We start from the raw sequence: 22368 nt of genomic DNA, 5'->3' as shown, positions 1-22368 counted from the left end.
GGTCTCAGGAAAATTTGCATGGAACACATTCCCAGCTTGAGTTCCTCCCTCTCCACCATTATCCTCCATTCAGATTTCACAAGGACCCCAAAGAGTCATCTTTCTATGTCTCTGACTCTACCTACCTCACACCTTTCACTTTTCTCACCTCTTTTTCTTCTTTTTGTTGTTGTCAATGAAGCTTTATTTTATTTATTTATATGCGGTGCTAAGAATCGAACCCAGAGCCTTATACATGCTAAGCAAGTGCTGTACCACTGAGCTACAACCCCAGTCCCTGCTTTCTAACTCCACCTGGGAAGTGCTCCCTCCAGTCTACCTCCATTCCTCTGGCTACAGTTGCCTAAGCGTTCTATTCCATCACCTCTTCAGAAGACTATATTCTAGTTCGGATAGGCGAGATGAAGGGACTAGGGGAAGTCAAGGGACACTTGGAGATCACTCCAGGTCAGCCAGAATTCAGGCGCCTGGGATCGCCCTGAAACTACAACTCCCAAGATGACAGGGCGCCCGGAAGCCCCGCCTACCACCGCGCGGTGCATTGTGGAGGATGAGTCAGGGACCGGGCACCCAGACTTGGGCAGGCGGGACGAGAGACCGAGGTCAGCGCTCCAAACAGTGGCGGCCGGAGCGGATTGGACATGCAGACGTCTCGGATGACTCCGAGCATAGGGCGGCAGCTGCTGAGGTTGGGGAGTCGAAGGTCTGTGTATGACAGGAGGGACGGGGACTGGGGACGGTTGCCATGGGACCAGACCAAGACTGAACCCCCTCTCCCTACAGCTTGTGGCCCAGTGTACTTCAGGGACCGCCCCGGCCTAGCACTGCTCAGCGACCCTATGCCAGTGGAGCCGCCCAGGTAAGTGACAGCAGCCCTTGGGAAGGGGTGTGGGAGTAGGGTTGCGACTAGGCTCTGACCACCCTGCCACCAGCAGGGGTCACCCTCTTCGTCCCAGTCACCTGCTGACAGCTCTAACTCCGAAAGTAGGGGAAAGGGCAAGCCAGGGTGTTCTGGGGTGAAACTAGGGGAAAGGCACCAGGTCCACCCAACCCCCACAACCAGCTCTTCCCCAGTCCCCTCTTTGACACAATAGAAACCCCTTCCCCGGCCTAGCTAACCACTCCTTTCCCCAGGCTGTTCTGGACAAGTCAGATTCCCTATCCTCTGATGCTTCCACTAGGGAAAAACCTACCAAGGCGGTATGTGGCCTGAGGGCGGGGGGCTACCTAAGCCAGGGATAGGCCTATTCCAATCAGTTCCCTGAAATCCTCTTCTCCCTGCCCAGGAATCTAAGTCCTTTGCTGTGGGGATGTTCAAAGGCCAGCTCACCATTGATCAGGTGTTCCCATACCCATCCGGTAAGGGAAGGAGTAGTCAACACCGGGTGGGACAGGGCAGTCTCACACCAAACTCGCCTGACCCAACTCGCCTGACTGACCTGTCTTTCCCCTCCCCATCTCTGCAGTACTCAATGAAGAGCAGACACAGTTTCTCAAAGAGCTGGTGGGGCCTGTGGCCCGTTTCTTCGAGGTGAAGAATGACTGGGGCACTGTCTCTAATGGGGTGGGCAGAAATGCTAAAAAGCTTAAAGGAAGCAAGCCTGGACTTAGAATCTTGTCCCTTTCCCAGGAGGTGAATGATCCAGCGAAGAATGATACTCTAGAGAGGGTGGAGGAAACTACTTTGCAGGGTCTCAAGGAGTTGGGGGCCTTTGGTCTGCAAGTGCCCAGTGAGCTGGGTGGTGTGGGCCTCTGCAACACCCAGGTGAGGGAAGCCTTCTCATTATTTCTCAATATCCCACCCTACTCCAGCCTGGCTTCCTCACCCCTAAAGCCGAAGTCCCTTCCAAGCAACTGCCCTGGGGCCTGTGGGAATGTGACTCTTACAGCCATGTATGCAACCCAGTCCTCCAAACAATACAATCTACATGCAGTCCCCTAGGACCATGGAATTCACCCTTCATTCTTGGGGACTGCCTGACAAGGTAGCATCTTCTGATAGGATTGTAGGAAGCCTCCCTCCCATCAAGACCTAGGACAAAAAGCATCCTATTGTACCCTCTTCATGATCCAAGTTCCCTTCTTCACTCTGGAAAATGGCCTAGGCCCTGCCCTGTTGCCCATACTCTCTTAAGGGCAGGTCCCCATGCAGCCAGTTACAGCCCCAGATGCCTGCTTCCTCTCCAGTATGCTCGTTTGGCAGAGATCGTGGGCATGCATGACCTTGGCGTGGGTGTTACCCTGGGGGCTCATCAGAGCATCGGTTTCAAAGGCATCCTACTCTTTGGCACAAAGGCTCAGAAAGAAAAATACCTCCCTAAAGTGGCATCTGGTAAGAAAATCTTAAGATTTGGATTAAGAGTGTCCTGGGCTTGGCACAAACTAGGCCAGTTGGTATTTAGATCACTACAAAGCTAGGTACATCACTCAGGAGATCCTGGGGAGGCACCACGGTATGTTGATGGGAAAATGCAGAGAAACTGAATATATAGCTAGGGTATTGAGCTGCCTGAGGGGATGGGAAAGAGGACCAAGGGGAATTTGATGCCCATGAGGACCTCTGGTAAAAGGGCACTCTACCCAACAGGGGAGACTTTGGCTGCTTTCTGTCTAACGGAGCCCTCAAGTGGATCAGATGCAGCTTCCATCCGAAGCTCTGCTGTCCCCAGCCCCTGTGGAAAATATTATACCCTAAATGGAAGCAAGATTTGGATCAGGCAATCTCCTATTCCTACCTACTTCTTCTCAGCCCAATTCTACTCCCCACTGCTCTGAGCTCTCCCCACTCTGACCACCACCCCCTCATTCTCCCACAGTAATGGGGGCCTCGCAGATATTTTCACAGTTTTTGCCAAGACACCAGTTACAGATGCAGCCACAGGGGCTGTAAAGGAGAAGATCACAGCTTTTGTGGTGGAGAGGAGCTTTGGAGGTGTAACCCAGTAAGTGGATTTGGGGAGGAAGTGGTAGGACCAAGGGCTGGGAGCACCACTGGGCTCCAGAGCAAACAGATATTGTAAGTCATCTGGGGGGTGTGCAAAAGCCATAGCAGGGTGGGCATCACCATTCTCTTTCAGGCAATATATATGTGTATGGAACTGACCTAAAACTTTGGCTTCAGCAACCAAGTCCCAACAGGATAGCAGAACACAGCTAGACCTCTGTAACCCATATGACATGCAAGCAATATTACCTGTACCTTTAATCTATGAATTGCAGTTTCTTCTGGTTCTAAGGAATGGAGAGGCCTTTTCCCCTATAGAAACCTGTTTACACCTCAGCTTTCCTGCCTTGTTACAGTGGGCCCCCTGAAAAGAAGATGGGCATCAAAGCCTCAAACACAGCAGAGGTGTACTTTGATGGAGTACAGGTGCCATCAGAAAATGTGCTGGGGGAGGTAGGGGGAGGCTTCAAGGTTGCTGTGCATATCCTCAACAATGGAAGGTTTGGCATGGCTGCAACCCTTGCAGGCACCATGAAAGCCATCATTGCGAAGGCGGTGAGTACCCTGCCTGAATTCCTAGCTAGCTTGAATCAATCACAATGTCCCACTTTCCACATATCCCTGTTCCCTTGAAGGCACTCCCTACACCAGAGATCCCTCCCCTGCCAGCAGCTCCAGACCTGCTAGCTTAGGTCTCCATCCAATGTGGATTGACCTCTTGGTTGTGGCAAAAATCTGTCCCTCCAGTTTAAGCCTAACCCCTCTCCTGGGTACAGCAGACAACAGTGGGACAGGTGTGCCCTCTTCCAGGTGGATCATGCTGCTAATCGTACCCAGTTTGGGGACAAAATTTACAACTTTGGGCTGATCCAGGAGAAGCTGGCCCGAATGGCTATGCTGCAGTATGTGACTGAGGTGAGGGCCTCCTGTGCCCCTCTCCCTGTGGTTTTCTTCCCAGTCGGGTCAGACTACAACCCCCAGCAGCACCTGGGGCAGTGGGTCTCCAGCTTTACACCAATGCCCTAGGGGATGCGGGGAGGCATAGTCAGCTCAGCTTCTGAAGGGGTAGAGTGCTGCTGCTCTGCTGAGGTGCTTCCCTGAGGTAGCACAATTCTAACCCCAACCCACCCTTTACTTTCCACCCCTTTCAAGAAGTCCAGTGCCTGGATCCCCTAATGCATCAGCTTGGAGGACAAAATATTTACATGTGTTTGACCTGACTAGAGTTGGAAGGTGGATGCAAGGGCCATGAGAAGCTTGTCAGACCTAGTTTTCAAGATTTGGATGTTGAGGTTGAATCTAACGCAACGCTTTTCAATTTTCCTTGCCTTATCCCAACCATTCCACTTCAGTCCATGGCTTACATGCTGAGTGCCAACATGGACCAGGGATCCACAGACTTCCAGATAGAGGCTGCCATCAGCAAAATCTTTGGCTCGGTGAGGACCCAGGCATGACTGGGGGAGGGGGGGGAGTTAGTTTTGAGACCTCAGCTCCAGGATAATCTCATCTAGTTCTTTATCCCTAGGAAGCAGCCTGGAAAGTGACAGACGAATGCATCCAAATCATGGGGGGCATGGGCTTCATGAAGGTACAGGATGGTCCTCTGCAAGGGGTAGCCAGGCAGCGTGGATAGGCACATCTCAATAGGGACTTATTCTGTGTTTTCCTTTGTGCTAGGAGCCTGGGGTAGAGCGAGTACTCCGAGATATTCGCATCTTCCGGATCTTTGAGGGGACAAACGACATTCTTCGGCTCTTTGTGGCTCTGCAGGGCTGTATGGTAAGAGAGGAGAATTGGGAAGAGAAGGTGGAGAGGACAGTTAGTTCTGACTACTGGACCTTCCTCTCCAACAGGATAAAGGAAAGGAACTTTCTGGGCTTAGCAGTGCCCTAAAGAATCCTTTTGGGAATGCTGGCCTTCTGCTAGGAGAGGCAGGAAAACAGCTGAGGCGGTAAGTTCAGGAGCCATGGCCAGGGGAGAGCAAGGTGGTTTGTGGAACTAACCAGTCTTTCTCCCCCTTCCTCCCAGGCGGGCAGGGCTGGGAAGTGGCCTGAGTCTCAGTGGAGTGGTCCACCCAGAGCTGAGTCGGAGCGGTGAGCTGGTGAGTGGTCAGGAGTAGAGCAGAGCACAAAGCAAGAGCTGACGGGGATGGCCCTTCCAAGCCCTGTGACCATTCTCCATCTCTTCAGGCAGTGCAGGCTCTGGAGCAGTTTGCCACTGTGGTGGAAGCCAAGCTAATAAAGCACAAGAAGGGGATTGTCAGTGAGTAAGCTCTGTCTTGTGCGCCCCTCCCCTTGCTGTTCCCTCCCTCAGACTCTAACCACATATACCCCAATCTACCTGACAGATGAGCAGTTTGTGCTGCAGCGTCTGGCAGATGGGGCCATTGACCTCTATGCCATGGTGGTGGTTCTCTCCAGGTGAGGAGGCAGAGGTGGGGTGGGAGGCATGAGCCACAGTGGGGCTGGGCCAGGATCATAGCCCAGGGTTATATTCTCTTGCTTCCTCACCAGGGCCTCAAGATCCCTGAGTGAGGGCTACCCTACAGCCCAGCATGAGAAAATGCTCTGTGACAGCTGGTGTATTGAGGTAAGTCTTGGACTACCCAATGTAGGCAGAGCATTCAAGGCACAGGCCTGACCCCCTCCTTCCCTCTCCACAGGCTGCAGCCCGGATCCAAGAGAACATGACTGCTCTGCTGTCTGACCCTCGGCAGCAAGAGCTCTTCCGTAACTTCAAAAGCATCTCCAAGGCCTTGGTGGAGCGGGGTGGTGTGGTCACCAGCAATCCCCTTGGATTCTGAATACTCCCAACCAGGACCTGGCCTGGTTATGTGCCTTCTCTCAATCCAGAGAGCAAGCCCCCTTCCTGGGGGCCTTGGTCTGCCATGAAGACCTTGTTTTTCCAGGACTGTGCCTGATCTCAAAAGCACTTAACTGCCTCACAAATAATAAAGTTTCTAACAATTCAGGCTTTGCTACTGTATCTCAGTTCTTTCCCTCTTCTGCCTGCCTCCCTCCCAAAGAAAGGAGCCAGAGGCGTGGGGAGTTTGCCTCTATTGCTTTATTTGGTGTTTTATACAAGTGACTAAAATAAATAGAATAACAAAGGCAGCTACACAACCCCCAAATACCAAATACCCCAGCTTCCTTGGACTGCTGTCTAGAATGCCCAACCCCCTTCCTCCTCTCAGTATACCACTGATCATCCCCTGGCCCTGCAAAGGGCAGAGCTGACTGGACAACTGCAAGAAGAGGTCACATTCTGGGGTTAGAAGGGGCCCAGAAGACAGGGATTCTTCATACAAAAAAGAAAATGTCTATTTAAAAAATTCCCAAAAATGTAAAAAAGTCTATTTCAACCCCCCAAAAGGCTTATAAAAAACAATAAAGCTAAAAATAACCAAAGGTCCCTTGTCTACCCCTGAAGGAAGGGGGAGGACCAGGCACTGTTGGTGAAAGTTACAGTGGTAATGAAATGGTAGGCTGAGCCCAGGCACTGCAAGGAACAATAAGGTGGTGATTGACAAGTCACAGAACAGGGACACCCAAGCCGACGCTGGACAGGCCAAGGGTACAGACCCAACATGACCCCAGGGTGCCCTCTACATCACATCCACAAAGAACTCACTGGGGTTGCCCATGGCCATATGGAAGCTTTGGCGGCTGGCTGTTAGTTCTGGGGGCACAGAACCCAGATCTCTGACTGGAGGAGCACCTGGGGGTTGCACTGCTGGAGGAACAGGTGGTGGGGGTGGGGGCATCATGACCACCATCATTGGGTTATAGGGAAGAGCCATGCCTGGAGGAGGTCCATAGGTATGGAGCCCTGGGTGGGCTCGAAGATTGGGAGTACCCCCTGTTGAGCCTCTAGATGGAGGAGGGCCCATATCACCAGTCCCACTAGATTCCCCACCCCGCCGAAGGCTGCCCCCCCGACTGGAGGGCTCAGACTCACTGCCGCTGCCAGACTTCGACTCAGGGGCCCGTTCCTCAGGTCTCCCTGTGCGTCCAGCCCCCCCATCACTTCTTGTTGAACCACTGCTCCGGCTCCCTATGGGGAAAGAGAGGACGGGGGAAGTGAGACTCAGCCCACTTCCTCTGGCTTCTCCAGCCCCTGTTCCAGCCTCTCCTCCCTGGTTCCCCTCCATTATACACTCAGACCTTGGCTGTATTGCTATCTGGGAATGACTTACCCTCACTGTGCTGGCTGCTGGCACTGCCCCCACCATAGGTGTAGGATGAAAGCTCATGGTAGGGTGGAGGCTGGGGGCTATAGGGGTGCGGGGCTGGGTATTGATAGGAAAAGGTGGGCAGTAGGGGCCAGGGGGTCGCTCCAGGCAGAGGAGCCAGGGTGTCTTGGTCTGAAGCCCCGCTAGAGCCATCATTATCATTCAGAGACAAGTTGACTAGGTCTGCAACACAAAGGAAGAGAGTAAGAAATCACTGTTTTAAGAAGTCAAAAACCTAAGGCACTGAATGGAGAGGAACTGGGAATCATTTCTCCAGAGCCACCCATGATGGGGGTCAAATGTCACAAGGGCTTCTGGTAAAAAAACAACAGATTCTAGGGCAGGGTCCCAGCCAAGGTCACCACTAGTCCATATGCTGCTGTGAAACTAGGGAAGAAGTGTCCCCAGGAGCCACAGCTCTGCACCTGGTGCATACCTTGTTCAGCAAAACATGGGTGAATGTCAGCTCTCACTCACAGCCAATGCAGGACGCATCTTGCTGGTCACTGTTCACAGTGACCTTGACTGCAATTTCTAGTCTGTTCTGGGGTTGAAAAGGCAGGCCACGCCTGTCTCCCAGAGCTGTGATGGGGACTTACAACTCTCACAGCCGCCACTGAGGTCCCCGAAGACATAGTAGCACTGCTCAGAGAAGGTGATCTTATTCACAGTATGTCGGATGAGACCAGCCTTCAGAAGCCCACTGGCATACTTGCGGGCCTCCCGTCGTTCAGGAAAGCCCTCCACATGATGGTAGAGCCAATCAACCACATCCGAGCCTAATATCGGTGGAAAAAAGCCTCAGATTCTCCTTCCAAATCCTGCCCTCACCCCTCTTGGCTTTGGTTGCTTCGTCCCATTCCCATGCCACCTGCCCAGGCTCAGTGGTACCCAGAAAGGCATTCGGGATGGTGATCTTGAGCCACATGCGGTCCCGGACTTCCAGTCCTGATTCTGGAGCTGCCATGGCCTTAGTCACAGATGCCATGTCCATATGAATAGAGAGACCCCGGCCCTCACAGCCTGACAAAGAAGACAATGGAAGTAGGGGACAGGGCCCACTCCCACCCATGGCCAGCCAACCAACCTTCCATGGGGATGGACTGTGGAGTCACCATCAGGCAAAGAGGATCCAGACGTAATGGTGCTCATGGATGAGGAGCCTGGATAGGCTGGGAAAGTGCCAGTCAGTGCAGCTGAGTGTGACACCCAGGCAGCAGGGTCAATTGGCTGGATGGGCTCATCTGGACAAAGCAAGCCACAGATCATGTCTCAATCTCAGAAAGCCAGTCCTCTCTATCCCAAACTTGGATTCTGATTCCTCTTCTCCCCTGATCCTCCCCATCCTATTCCCCATAGCCTAGAGACCCAGCCCCATCTCCCAGCTCCCCTATTCTCTTGGATTAGGGCCTCAGTCTAAGTCTTACTCACTTCGGGGGAGTGTGAAGTAGGCCTGAGGGGAGGGATCCCAGCACTTGGCCACTGTCAGCACAATGGGGCTGTGGGGAAGAAAAGGCCAGTCAAGGAGGGATAGGGAAGAGGCTCAGAAGGGCTGAGGCCTGGAACAAGATTGAATTCTGAGACAGAAAGGGAGGAGCACACACATGGCTGCGATGAAGAAAATGAGGGTAGGGGGCTCTATAACATGGACGACTCACCAACATGGGTAACTTAATAACACTGCAGAGTGAAATAAGGGGCTACACACTGTATAATCCCATATGCACCAAGCACAAAACAGGTAACAGTGAGCCACGTTGTAACAAAATTCATGCACGGGTGATAAAAATATCAAGGAAAATGGAAGTTTTCTTGACTAAGTAAGTAGTGAAGGTAATGTTTACCCCTATGGGAGTGAGGAGGTTGGAGATGGGAAGGGACAACAAGGGACTGGGGGCATCTCTGAGCTATCAGCAACCTTCTTTTCCAAGACCTAGGTAGTGGTGACATAGAAGTCACTCTACAACTATTTGCTATGTTCAATTTTTGCTTAGTACCTTTGAAGGCTACATCGTCCCACTTCTTGAATTACCAAAACACAAAATAAAAGGGCATAAACAGGAGGCCCAAGAAACTGAGACTAGCTCAGAGGCTTACCCTGGCTTGTGCACAATGTCCCTCAGTACCCGCACGGCATCATCATTGCTCATGTTCTCGAAGTTCATGTCATTCACCTGGAAGTGAAGGGAAATGGGGTCAGTGCAGGGTGCCAGGGTAGGAGAGGTAAGGGTCCCTGCCTGAATGAGCTCAGTAGCCCACCCCAGCACACCTGCAAAAGCATGTCCCCTGGTTCGATGCGTCCGTCAGCTGCCACAGCACCTCCCTTCATGATGGAGCCGATGTAGATGCCTCCGTCACCCCGCTCATTGCTTTGGCCCACAATGGAGATACCCAGGAAATTGTACTTCTCTGTGAAGGGAGTCCATGTGAGGAAGAAAAGCCCTAAGAACCCTGGGCACCAGGTACTCCCCTTCCCCAGCCAGGCCCCACCATACCCATGTTGAGTGTGACTGTAATGATGTTGAGAGACATGGTGGAATCTGTGACACTGCTGAAGGATGAGGTCTGTGGAGAGACAGGAGGGAGTTGGACTGCCCTTCAGCAACCCAGGCTGCTTCTGTACCATAGGACTGCCTAAATTGAAGCCCACTTGTCTCATGAGAATCCCCTCACCCTTTCCATGCGAGGTGGCCGCTGTTTCCTCCGCCGTCGATGGCGTTTGAGGAGGCGGGAGGCATTGCTTTGCTCTGTGGAGCTGCTGAACCTGACAACAGTTGAGAGGTAGAACTCTCACAGGCAGAAGTGGTCATGGAACCAAGAGAAATAATGAGGACTGATGGGATGGAGGAAAGAGAGGGGCCAGAAGCCCTGGGAAGAGGTGTGGAGCCATACCTGCTCATAGTGTCATCTTCATCTGAGTCTCCAAGACTGGTACTCTCCAACTCACTGGTCATGAGGGTAGACGAGCTCTCATACCCAGCCAGGTGGCGCTCTAGCCTGGAGGGGCCACTGGGCCTGTGGCCACCAGCTGTGTAAGAACAAGAACCTCAGGTTCAGGGCTCCTGCCCCTCACCCTCATCAAAGCTAAGACCCATCTCTCTTCCCAGCTCCCAGTCTACCCAGCCTCCAGGACCTGGCCCCCCTCACCGCCATGCTCACTGCTGTCTCTCCTTCGAGGCCGCTCCCGCCTCAGTGACACAACCGACTCAGTTTCTGTCTCAGGATCCAGATTTTCATGGCTGCCAGACACATTAGGGCTAGATGGGCAGAGACAGTTTCCAACCCACATCAGAACAGAACTCCAAATCTTTGGCCTCCCCTCCAAAGGGCTTAGATTCTTTCCCCTGGACTCTAGAATGCAGACGACTCACTGGAAGGATGGAGGCCTTGAGTCCCCAATGCCACTGGTCCTCTCTGGTGGCAAAGGGGGTAATGGTGGGGGTGGAGGCACCAGTTCTGTCCGAGGCTCATGGGCTGGGGGAGCCACCTCGGGTTGGGGGTTATCTGATGACACTAGCTAAAAGAGTGCAAATAAGAAAACATGACTCCATTGGGAGATGGGGTATAAGAGAAAGAATTAAGAGAAAGGATCAGAAAGGGGATAGGATCTCAGAGACCCTGGGAAAGAACCCAAAAGAGGAGCAGCCAATCAAAGAGGCTCGAGAAGGCTGAGGGATTCCTGCTGGCTCTCTAAGTAGGTAAGGAAGCAGGAAGCCAGCACTGCCAACAACTGGGAACAGGGAGCTATAGAAACAGATAAGAGGCTTAGAGCAGCTTGATAATGAGTATCCTTACCCAGGATACCACTCTTCCATTGAAGCAGGGGAGGCGGGCATTGTCATCTGAAATTTCTTCCTTCACCACCCTACCAAGAGACCTGAGAGGTCAGCAAGACTGAACTAGTTTATCCCCACCCTCATCCCCAAAGTTTCCCCCAATCTCCATCCATCCCAAAGATGCTAACTCTCTCCTGCTCTGTCCAAGTCATCTGCTCTTATGCTGACACACACTCACTCACAATTAAGAATCTCCAGACTCAATTCCCTCTCCCAACTTCACCTTCTCTCCCCAGCTCATCTTCAGGAGCAGAGAACTGCTCCAAAAACTTTCCTGGGCTAAGCATAGTGATGCATGCCTATAATCCCAGCAACTAGGGAGGCTAAAGCAAAAGGATCACAAATTCAAAGCCGGCCTCAGCAACTTGCAGAGGCCCCAAGCAACTTAGTGAGACCCTGTCTCAAAATAAAAAGGGCTGAAGATGTGACTCAGTTAAGTACCCCTGGGTTCAATCCCCAGTACCAAAAAAGAGAAAAAAAAAAACTTTCTTGGGTCTGATTCAACTTCTCCATCCAACTTCAAAGGCTATTCCTTGTGGTTACCCAGCTACCCAAAACAGTTAACTTAAGAGCCATGCTGGCAGCATCTTCCCAATCCCATCCCTTTATACACCTGCCCAAAAAAGGCTTTGGTCCTCAAGTCTCTACTCTTTCACTTCCCTTTAGTTTTCTCTAACTCACATCCAGAGAGCTGTCCAAATATGTAGTCTTTGCCTGAATACAAACACCCATTAGATAAGACAATAATACCTTCTCATTATGCACAGAACGTCTAAAGAGAGGGGAAGCAGAGCTTCCCATTCCCCTGTGCCTCACATGGCACTAAACACTACACTAAGCAATCTGCTCAGCCTAACGGATTTCAAAACCTATCCTTAGGGAACATTTCTACCACAAGTTTCCTGAAATCGACTGGATTTGTACATTCTTCTCAACCACCACGTTGAATCATCAACACCTATTCTGTTCAACACCATGTATTGGAGCACCATCCCTAACTTTAGCAGGCATGAAAAAATATCTATAAACTAAATCAATAAATATGTCAAATATGAGTGTTTCTTAAACACACCCTCACCCTCGAATTAGGACATCTTGTCTGATTAACCATTTAGCCTAACATGATGTGGGAGCCTGGATATATTCCATTAATCCATTTGGTACCGATGTGACAACACAGCCCAGTCTCTATCAATTTGTTCATAATATTCTTCCCAGCATTACTCAATCTTAGTGAAACTCAGTCTACTCCAAGATCTGTATTTCTATAACACTATAACCTAGTCTATAGACTAGTCAGCCTGGATACTAACAATGAAAATTGCCACTCACCAAGAATTTACTCTGTGCCATGCACCTGAAGTAATAAGTATTTCACTCTATGACTAGCTCCATTTCATATAAGAAAAAATCAAGGCACAGAAGTTAAACAAAATACCCAAGATGACATTGCTGACCAACAGAATCACCTTGATTTAAATTCAAGATAACTCCCAAGATAATATTTGCCTCTCAACATTGAACAGTCTTTCTAGGTAGGGTCCAGTTTGTTCAGTTCTCCTAACTAAGGGTGATGCACTAGGCTAGAATAGCAATCTTCAGCAGACAGGAAGTCTCTTCCTCATCCAGGTGCAAATCACCTCTGTCTACCTGACACCATTGCACCCTGCCCCCACCAGCTTCTGCCAACCCAGATTATCCCAACCTAATGCAGTGTACCTTCAAAAACTCTGAGGTGGATTTGAGGACTCAGTCCCAAAGGCTACCACAAATGGGTTCACTTGTATTATTTGCAGTTCCAGCCTAGCGCAGAAGTTCCCAAATCACACCAAGATAGCCCATCTAATTCTAATACAGCCTACATTGTTCCCACAAGCAGCTGTCTGCACGAACATAAGACTATGATATCCCAATACAGCTGTCTGTACTGACTATCCCCCAACAGCCTGTCTTGAGTGACCCAATAAAACCATGTCTGGTACCAAGAGAAACTAAAACCAACCCAGTAAAATCCAGAATGGTCAAAGTTTCTCCAGGATGATCTACTTCAGGGCAGCCTAGAACATCCTTATGGAACCTTCTTTGCATTACAATAGATTAAAACGTCCTAAAACAATCTTGTCGTCCTAGTAAATGCCAGAATATCCCAAATTGCCCCAGTATAATTCAAACTACATCAGATTCCAGAGTATCCCTACATAGCCTGTGAGCTACAGGACTGCTTACAGCTTACCAAACTACCAGAAGACAGTGTACCTCAGTGCAGTCCAGACTATCCCCACTCCCCCCAAAAAATGCCCGTATCTTTCCCAGTGCAGTTTAATCTTCTCTTAACTGGTTTAGTATAGCCCAGGCTGTCCTCCTGTAGCTCCGTGTGCTCTCTGTTCCAAGTATAATTTTGTCCGCCCTGAGATACAACCAATCTATCCAAGCATAGTACAATCTGCTCTACCATGAAGCAGAAGATCTCAAAGTAGCCTAGTGTAGATTTGTGCATCTCAATATCGCCCAATCCACTGGGAAAAAAAAAAAAACAAAACCCGGTGCTCCCCCGTCTAGGCCTCGCGCTCACCCGAAATCCTGATCCATAGACTTGAAAAAGTACTTAGCGCCCGCGGGTCGCTGCAGAACACTCTTGAAATCTCCCAGCGTGATGCGCTCAGCAGGGACAGGGATCTTCACCAGGTAGGGAGTCTCTTCTTCATCCAGGTGGTAAATCACCTTCGTCTCCCCGGCACCAACGCCCCCTGTGCTGCAACCCGCCATGGTCTCGCCCGCGCGCTCCCGGGATCCACCGCCCACCCAATGGAGCTAATCGCCCCCGCCGCGCCTGCGCACACCGCAAACGAGCGAGAGCGCGGCCAGGACCCGCTCAGTGCGGGAGATGAGTAAAGGAAAGGCGTGAGGCAGTGGGGAAGTGGCGGTAGGCCGAAGGGTGCGACCTAGAGCCGCGGATGCCGCGGCCGCGCGCCACCGCCACCGACGACGCTAGCGTTCTTCAGATCCCCGCCCACCTCTCCTCATGCCACGTGACACAAGCCCGCCTACTTCGCACCGCCCCGTCACGTGGGGCCTCGTTGATCACGTGACTCCCACTCCTCCTAGGGCCGCCGCCACGTGACCCGCAGCCTTAGGCAACCGCCTCTGGGTACAAAACGGCCCCGCCCCCAAATGTGCCCCCACAGGAGGTCGGAGAGCACCTTGGCTGAAACTGGTCTCCGCTCAGGGAGCAGGCAACGGGCTCCCACGGCGCAGTCCTCCTCCCACCGAGGGAGCGCTAAGCACTCCTGAGAACACCACTGAGAGTGGGGATTGTTTGGGGTAGGGTATAACCTGAAGTGGGGAGGGGCAAGCCAATTGAGGTTTCAGGGTCGGCTCCTCCAGGAGTATCTGGAATAGGTAAAGCCCAGAGGCGGCCCACTTTCAGATTGGAGAATGGGATTTCAGCCCCAGGTCCAGCCAGTCTTCTGCCAGCTTTTCCCAAGCCTCCCTCCCAAACAGGACACTGAGTGAGGGCTATAAACACAAGAGCCCACTCTGCTTTATTTACAACACGCAGGCTGTCTGTACAAACAGCTGGCCAATATTATTAAAAACAAAAGAGGTGAGAAACATCACCTTTCTGCTTTCCTTCCTCACTCAGCCAGGCTCTGGTACTCCACCTCTGAGCTGCCATGCTCAAAGGGGGAAGTCCAAAATTAATAATATAACCGGTGTGGAAGAAAATAAATGGGGAGTGAAGAAAAGATGATGGAAGGGAGTGCTATATTTACACTAGTTTTATAGACAACTGTCCCATTTCATCCCAATTTGAACCCTGACCCAAAAAGTGAGGGGTGAGAGGTCCAAGGGAGAGACATTTTGTGTCTATAGGCCCGGATAGCTTCCTTCCCCCAACTACAATATGTCCAATTTCAAGTCCATAGAATGGGGAGGAAGGATAGGGTAGGATCGGAAGCCACTCATTTCCATTCCAAACAAGTCTCCTTTGGGGATTCCTGCCCTGAAATAAGGACAGTATCCAAGCTCCAGGGGAACAGACTGAGGACTCTGAGGCTCAGTTCCCAAGTTATGTTGTCATTTTCAAGTTCCAGCCTAGAAATGTCAGGGCTCTCCAGATTTGGGAAGCCCCCCTAATCGCCGGGCCTCTGGCCGCAGTTCCTTGCATTTCTGACAATAAAAGAAGTCAGGGACATTGGTCTTCTTAATCTTAGCACAGGAGAGGTGAATCCATGTCCCACACAGGCTGCACTCAATCATGGGCCGCCCTGCAAAGGGCTTTCGGCAGTAACACGTGATCAGATCCCATGAGTCATCACCTGGGGAAAAGAAGGTTCATTTGATGTTTTGCCTGAGCTCTTGGATCTATCACCAAAGCCCTCCACCCTAATCCCACCATCCTCATTGTTCAGAGAGCAGCCCCAAACCCCTCACCTGATTCTACCATGATGTCCTCATCCATGACCCGCATTTCGCCTTCACTGGAGCTGGCATCTCCATCTTGGCTTGTTTCAGTGCTGCCCACCTCCTTGCCTTCACTGTCAGTGGGAGGGGCTCCTTCAGGGTGCACTGAGGCAGGAGGCCTAGGAGCCTCAGGGGGTGTTGGGAGTACAGGGGCTGGGGTTTCACCCCCTACCACTGCTGCCATCTCTTCCTCTTCCTCTTCTTCTTCTTCCTCCTCCTCCTCCTCCTCTTCAGAGTCTGTATCACTGGGGGGTGCCCTGGGAGGGCCAGGAGGTGGGAGTCTATCCCCCCGCTCAGCCTTTTTCAACTTCCGCTTCTTGCTCTTCTTAATTCGAGACCTCTTTTCCCCATCCCCAGGACTTGGCCGAGGCCGCCGAAGCACCCCAAAGCCAGCCCCACCTCCTGGCCCCAATTTTCGGTTCTTTCTGTCCTTCTTTCGAGGCTGGGAGAGATCTCCCTGGGAAAGGGGCACTGGGGTGAGAGCAGCAGGGGACCGGGAGGTATGTGTCAGGGATGTGGGGGACAGTGGAGATGCCACTTTGGGCCCATCCAAATCAAAGAGAGAGTCCTTGAGCTTCATTTTCTCAAGCAGGGTGGCACTGTCAGGAGCCTGCAGACGTGAGAAGGTGGACCTTGGGGGTCCAGGCTGAGTAGGACCTGCTTGAGCCGCCCTTCTCTTAGATGACTTTGCTTTCTTAACAAAGGTCTGAATGGTTCGAAGATCAGAGGGGGCTGAGTCCCAGCCATCACTGTCTGCAGCACTCTCACCGCGCAATGGGGAGCTGGAGCCAGAGGCTGGCCAATCACTTTCCTTAAAAACAAGGGAGAGCAGGGTCAGCAGGAACCCAGTATCTATCTCATCAGCTGCTTCACAAACCTAGCCTGACAACCAGAGACACCAACCACCAAGTCTCACTGTACTGAAAATTTATTCTTATCCCAATTCCTATCAGCATCTCCTACTGATCACTTTCATGTTACCTCTGCCCTCAAGTTCTCAGCATCTTCCCACACCTGCCCAGGGTCTATGGAACACTGCACCCCTGCAGACCAAAGCAACATTTCTTGAACTGTTTCTGTACAGCCTCATTTGTTACCATTTTCAGCTCCCTAAAATGTATCCAGAAACACTTCCATCCAAGTAACCCAATACCACTCCAAAATCTTGACCAATGCCTCCAGATCCCCTCTATCACTGCTGCTCAAGCCAGTTTTCTCTATTATCCCCCCTCCCACACACCAGCTTTCTTATCACAGCCCTGAACTTCAAATTTACCCAGGTTTATATATCATTTCAGGTAGGTTCCTCCTATAAAATAACACAATCCCACCTCAAGGTAGCTGTTCTCCTGTCCCTACCTCTTTGCTGGGGGGAATGTAACCAGCATAGGCCAAAACAAAACTGCAGAATTTGTTGAAATCCTCAATTGTTCTCCGGCGTTTCTCTGGTGGCTGAAAGGAAGGAAACAAGGATCACATGGAAGCCAGACTGGAGGAGCATTCCCAAAGGCACAATCCCTAAAGTGAGAAATCTAGAAAAAGAGGAAGGGTACTGTTGGTAGGTAATGATACCAGCCTGTAAAGATAAGGGACATCTCACCTGAGTCTCTGGTTTAAGTGTCGGAGGTGGATCTGTGGAAGTAATAAAAGCTGAGTCAAGGTACTAGGAAACAGTCTGTGTAAAACAGTCTCCACCTCTAACGCATGGAGGTCCCAAGTGAACCCCTTCCTCTCCTCTAGGTCCCTAGCCAGACCAGCAGGCCCCCAGCTGTGTTGGACCCGCCCCTGCTCCCCCTTCCGCCCCAAGAGGGGCGGAGTCTGGGCGCGGCGCCCTCTCGGCCTCGCTATAGCGCTCCCCTCCCCCCAACCGGAGGCCCGGCGCCCCGCCCCCCCCCACTCACGGCTTCTTCAGTCTACTCGGATCTCAGCGCCCCACCCCGCCACACCGCTCCCGGGGCCAAGCCCCGGCCACCGCCCGCCCCCGTCCTTCACACGCGCTCAGAGCCCGGAGTTCCTACATCGCCGCGCTCCACCGCCCCGGGCCCTCCAAGACCGCACATACTGCCCGCCGGCACCCAGGGTCCTGGATGACCACGCTGAACCGCTCTCCGCCCTCCGGCCCCTTCTCCTCGAGCACGAGGCCGGGCGCGCCCCTCACCCTCACCCCAAACATACGCGGGCACACACATCCAACGCTACTTAGTGTCTGGGACAGACCAGAGAGCTCGAACCCGGACGCGGCCCCACCTGCCCCCCCACACGCACAAGGCTCCCCACAATTTTCGCCGTCCCTCCGCCCCCATCCGGGGCTTTGGCCCCTCCCCGTCTCGAGCTCCTCGGGCTCCCCGCCGGGCCCCCGGGCCCTGTTCCGAGCTTCGCCGGCCGCCGCCCCCCCTCCGCCCCCGTACTCACCAAGTCACTAGGCTACAGATCCCTAAACTCCAGCCCCCCAAACCAGCTACTCTTTCCACGGAAGCTCCCCTCACCCTTCGCAACTCCCAGGCTCTAACCCTCGCCGACCAACCTCCCCCCGCCAGTCGCCGGTCTTAACCCCCAACCCTGCCCCACCGCCTCCTACAACTACCCAGTTCGCCTCGCTCTCGGGCACTCTCGCCCCACAACTAGCCCCCGGCACAAGTCTCTCTACCACAAACAATACCCAGACCCCACTTCTCCCCACAACTACCTGCCCACTCCTCTAACAATCACAGGGCTATCTCTGGCGGCAACTACGAGGAGCTCCGGCACCACCGCCACAAACTCCCCCACCTCAACCAATTACCGAGCCCCTCACTCTGTCCTCTTATACATCCTCCCTCCTCAACAACTCTCCTGGCCCCTGATTTCCCCAACCTCCCTGCTCCACGGCCCCAACCAGTACAAGGCCCTTTCGGCCCCTAACCCCCGAAGCTCAGGGTTTCCAGCTCCTATCCCCTGCCGCTCCCCCACCGCGAAAAAGAAACCATACACGGGGTCTCATCTCCAAGTACCCCAACCCAGTCTCCCACTCCTTTCTCCAGGGTCTATAACTCGTCGCTTTCCCAGCTCCAGGGCCAGGCCCCCGACCCCTTCCCCGCACTCCCCCGCTGAGCTCTGGGGCTCGACCTCCAAGTTTGCCAATTGATCCCTCGCCCGCCCGCCGCCAGCTCCGTGCCGGTCGAGAGCTCACCTTCGGGACTGGGCTCCGCCATGGCTTCCAGCATCGCCCCCTCCCCTCCTCCCGGTCCGGCGCCCCCCTCCCCTCAGCCGGGGATCCCGGTGCCGCCTCTGGTGCTCGGTACTCCTACTGCCTCGCTCCACAGAAGTGTCCGCTTCGGCTCCGTTGAGACTCCAGTCCGCTAGCTGCTGCCGCCACCTCCCTTTACCACTGCCTCCCGCACTCCCGGACCGGGCCCCCTCCCCCAGCGCCGCCGGCCGCCTGCTCCCTCCTCCTCCTCTCTTCTCCCTCCTCCCTCCCTCCTTTCCCCCCGACCCCCCTCCGTCGGCGCCGACGCGCAATGCACCAAGGAGCTTGTAGTCCATCCGGGGACAGCGGAAAGGGGACCATATAAGCCTCTGGAACTTCAGGTCCCAGCAAGCCACGGGCTGGCGCAAGCGCAATAAGCCTCTCCCCATCCCCGGGGAGTGGCGGGGAGCTCGGGTGTTAGTGCATAGACCGGAAGAACACGCAGAGGCCGCTGGGAAATGTAGGCTAGGCGGGACCAAAAATTAAGAGGAAGAAGGGATTAGAACTCTCGGCCACCATACTGCCTCATTCTGCACCTTCTTTCTCCCCCGAAAGACCGCCCCACTTCCGGCAGGGCGGAGAAATGATTGTTGGGAAATGAAGTTCTCTTGGTAATAATGTTTTGTGTTTCCCCCCCCTCCCAGTTTTCTCCCTCCCTCGGATTCTACTCCACGGAATCATACAGGCTGACACAAAATTTGTGACAGGCAACTGAGGACAACAGTACTTGCACCACCTCCCACACATGAATAATCTGGAATAACAAAATTGGATATGTTTATCTAAAGCAGATACTTTCAAACTTTCTTCACAGGAACCAACAATGAAAAAAAGAGTATTTAGAATCCAAGAAACCCGTACATGAAACTAGTGTTTCACCATTGACAACAAACGCATCCTTTTTATGCTGACAGGGAAATGCCCAACATCAACAGAATAAACCAAAAAATATATCTGTTCCTCCAAATAATACCCATTCCCTCCTCTTACCCCACCGCTGAAGCCCACAAGGTCTTGGAAACACTGAAAAGAAAAGCCCGAGAGAGCAACACAAAGCAAAATTCAGTTCAGCTTGGTGGTTTCCTCTTTATTGATGTGCCTCCTACCTTCCCCCGACAATTTCAGGCCCTTCCATCTACCCCCCAAAAAGAAGGTAATGAAAGGAAGGGATTGTTGGGGTTCTGAGCCCCCTGGGCAGTTAGAAAGGAACAGAAACCAAAACAATCACTGGAGGTGACAGAGATTGACAATCAAGAAGTCTAAAGTGGAGTCAGGATGGAGGACAAAGAAAGGTGGGGAAAGGGGAGAAAGGAGAAGTACAAGAGGTCATGTCCACCATTACCCCTCCTGCTAAGAGGGGCTGGAGAAGGAGCCTCAAACATTAAGAAGTGCAGGTCCCAAAGAAGGGAGGTGGTGTTTGAGCCTGAAGGAGGTGGAGGTCAAGAAAAGGGTGCCACCTCTCTCTTTGTGGAATGGGACCCCCCACCTCAGGGGCAGCAGCTTCACAGACCGTAGACACTTTCATCACTGTAGGCAATGTATAGAAAGAAGTCTTCTTCGTGGTGTTCCTGGGAATGAAAAGAGAAACTGTTGTTCAGGGAACTGGTTTCAGTTACTTGAACCATTCACTAACCAGACACATTCTTCAAGAACCATTCTTCTTAAGGACCCCCAAAACCAGTGCCTTACTCTCCTTCATTGACAGTAGGCTCTGCAGTAGTCCTGAGGCAAAATATTTGTGTTTTCTGATATTTTGGAATGAGGAAGGGAACTAGGTAGTCACCATAACAGTTCCTCTAGTTCACTGGTTGATTCCCTTCTCTCTACTCCCACTGTTCTGTCCAACTCCAACCCAAGACAGACAGGAGGTTTTAATGCTACTAATGTTAATTCAAAAAAGTAGCACTTTCTTCCCCTCAAGCTCTCCCAGAACTCCCTTCCAAAGCCACTATTACTTCCCAGGAACCATACCTGGTATAGCTGACCCATAGTGGCACTAGTGGGTGGAATGACATTGTTGACAAAGAAAAACAAGGCATCCTCAGCTCGGAGATGTATTCGCTTCCGGATCAAGAAGTAGAACTGACCAACTGCCAAAGATATAAGGTGCAAGAAAGTCACAAAGGTCATAAATGCCTTTCAAAGAGCAGCTGCTAGATGGAGCCTCCTCCCACAGAGATGGCACTCCCACCAACAGGAAGCAAACCTAGGTCTTGGGTCAGGTTCCCACCTGTCAGATCAGAAGGCACCAAGTATTTCTTTTTGTCCAGATCTCCTATCCGAGCTTTAGGAGCTTTTTCTACTATCACCTGATAAAGGAAAGATGAAAATTAAGAGACATAAAGACTACAGACGACAGCTCCACTGATCAGGAACTCAAGCTACAATATATTCCCAGTACTCAAACCTGCCCCAGACTCATTTTTCTTTGTCTCTGTACATGCGATGTAGCACTGAGTCCAGAGATCCTGACCTCTCTGGCTCACCTAAATACCCAGGATCGATCCCCCAAAAGCGCGTCATAACAAACAAGTACCTTAATCAAAGGAGTGGGTGACTTGTCTGGGCTGACTTGAGCTTCAATCTCGAAAACTCGGCTAGCTGGGAGGATGACCATAAAAAGCCCAGACTGTCAAAACCCCACGGCCTCACTCACACAGATGCCAAAATTTCTCTCTCCGGTCGACATCCCCTCAACCCCCAGCTCTTCAGCTATTCCACTCCTTTCAACCCTCCTCTCAGGGACAACAGTTTTGGGCTCAATTCTTGCCCCACCACAGACGGGCAGCCCAATTCTGGCGCTGCTGGTCTCAAACCCAAGCCCAGGCTTGGCGTCAGCACCCTGAGCCCTTGGCCTGGCTACTGTCCTCACCGGGACCCGGTCCGGGTATTTCTTTCGGATCTTCTCGCCCTCAGAGCGGCGCTTCTCGAACGGATGCTCCTCTTTGTACACGAACTTCATCCTCCCGGGAACCGGGCTGGACCGAGCTGGGCTGAGGGAACCCGGGGGAGGGGGGGCCGGGATGGGGGGGCGGCGGCGACGGCGGCGACGCGCGGGCGGACTCAGCGGAGCGATCCACGAACTTGCGCCACTTCCCTATTCACCAACCCCGCCCCCGACCTTCCGGGGTTGCCCCGCCTGCTAAGATACGCTAAGTGGCACAGCGCACTAACGCCGCTAGCGTAGCACCACCCACAGTCCGTCCACCTCACGTCATCTGCGTAATCTCTTTGGAATCAATTTGTGGGCTACGCAGGCAACGTAGCAAAGGTTGCTGGGTTTTACTACGGTGAAAAATACTAAAAACCCTTTCTCCACCTCCCCCAGCCACTAAGTTTGGAATGAAAAGGGATAAGAGATGATAATCATAGTATGAGACTTGGTTCTCCAGAAGTTATTTTCGGAAATAACGTAGGAGACGACCAGAGACAATTACAAGGCTAGCTATTCACGAAACGTGTTGCTACGTTGAAGGCGGCCGTTGACACCAAAACAAAATAGTACCCAAGTGGCGGAAACGAACTCCAGAAACAAGAGGAAAAGAAAGAAATAGATGTTCGGACAGATGTATATAAGGATTAATGACCAGGAATGAGCGGACCGACAAGGATTCGAAATGAACTCCAAAAGGCAGGAACCACGCCAGGGCGGAAGAACACTCCA

At 52.4% G+C, this 22368-nt stretch overlaps 4 protein-coding genes across 9 annotated transcripts; 1 reads left to right on the top strand and 3 right to left on the bottom strand.

Moving 5' to 3' along the window:
• Positions 1-544: 544 nt before the first annotated feature.
• On the top strand, positions 545-5917 carry Acadvl (acyl-CoA dehydrogenase very long chain). 2 transcript variants are annotated; one of them, XM_026390585.2, is made up of 20 exons: positions 545-703; positions 784-859; positions 1135-1200; positions 1287-1359; positions 1467-1531; positions 1631-1765; positions 2188-2332; positions 2588-2717; positions 2817-2942; positions 3301-3499; positions 3755-3859; positions 4297-4383; positions 4473-4535; positions 4625-4726; positions 4801-4898; positions 4976-5048; positions 5137-5209; positions 5295-5367; positions 5461-5536; positions 5610-5917. In XM_026390585.2, the coding sequence occupies exons 1-20, from the start codon at positions 642-644 to the stop codon at positions 5748-5750; spliced, it is 1968 nt and encodes a 655-aa protein (XP_026246370.2). In that variant the 5' UTR covers positions 545-641; the 3' UTR covers positions 5751-5917. The 2 variants fall into 2 exon arrangements, with proteins under 2 accessions (XP_026246370.2, XP_026246371.2); XM_026390586.2 differs by lacking the exon at positions 1135-1200.
• Positions 5918-5992: 75 nt separating this feature from the next.
• On the bottom strand, positions 5993-14017 carry Dvl2 (dishevelled segment polarity protein 2). 4 transcript variants are annotated; one of them, XM_026390581.2, is made up of 15 exons: positions 13587-14017; positions 10974-11043; positions 10550-10695; positions 10326-10435; positions 10071-10206; positions 9852-9942; positions 9674-9743; positions 9448-9587; positions 9276-9352; positions 8610-8677; positions 8294-8422; positions 8070-8201; positions 7778-7957; positions 7143-7361; positions 5993-7000 (listed from the first exon to the last, which is right to left on the bottom strand). In XM_026390581.2, the coding sequence occupies exons 1-15, from the start codon at positions 13778-13780 to the stop codon at positions 6552-6554; spliced, it is 2211 nt and encodes a 736-aa protein (XP_026246366.1). In that variant the 5' UTR covers positions 13781-14017; the 3' UTR covers positions 5993-6551. The 4 variants fall into 4 exon arrangements, with proteins under 4 accessions (XP_026246366.1, XP_026246367.1, XP_026246368.1 ...); XM_026390582.1 differs by having other exon boundaries at positions 10338-10435; XM_026390583.1 differs by lacking the exons at positions 10550-10695; positions 10974-11043.
• Positions 14018-14550: 533 nt separating this feature from the next.
• Positions 14551-18873, bottom strand: Phf23 (PHD finger protein 23). Of its 2 annotated transcripts, none has more exons than XM_026390504.2 (5): positions 18648-18873; positions 17079-17110; positions 16838-16930; positions 15449-16289; positions 14551-15333 (listed from the first exon to the last, which is right to left on the bottom strand). In XM_026390504.2, exons 1-5 carry the CDS (start codon positions 18679-18681, stop codon positions 15119-15121), a joined length of 1215 nt encoding a protein of 404 aa, XP_026246289.2. In that variant the 5' UTR covers positions 18682-18873; the 3' UTR covers positions 14551-15118. The 2 variants fall into 2 exon arrangements, with proteins under 2 accessions (XP_026246289.2, XP_026246290.2); XM_026390505.2 differs by lacking the exon at positions 18648-18873 and adding an exon at positions 17643-17683.
• An 892-nt stretch (positions 18874-19765) lies between these two features.
• On the bottom strand, positions 19766-21760 carry Gabarap (GABA type A receptor-associated protein). Its single transcript, XM_026390691.2, has 4 exons — positions 21577-21760; positions 20935-21013; positions 20676-20794; positions 19766-20272 (listed from the first exon to the last, which is right to left on the bottom strand). The coding sequence occupies exons 1-4, from the start codon at positions 21664-21666 to the stop codon at positions 20207-20209; spliced, it is 354 nt and encodes a 117-aa protein (XP_026246476.1). The 5' UTR covers positions 21667-21760; the 3' UTR covers positions 19766-20206.
• Positions 21761-22368: the final 608 nt, after the last annotated feature.

This window comes from Urocitellus parryii, chromosome 7, assembly GCF_045843805.1.
Source record: "Urocitellus parryii isolate mUroPar1 chromosome 7, mUroPar1.hap1, whole genome shotgun sequence".
NCBI lineage: Eukaryota > Metazoa > Chordata > Mammalia > Rodentia > Sciuridae > Urocitellus > Urocitellus parryii.
This window is presented reverse-complemented; position numbering and strand designations above follow the sequence as displayed.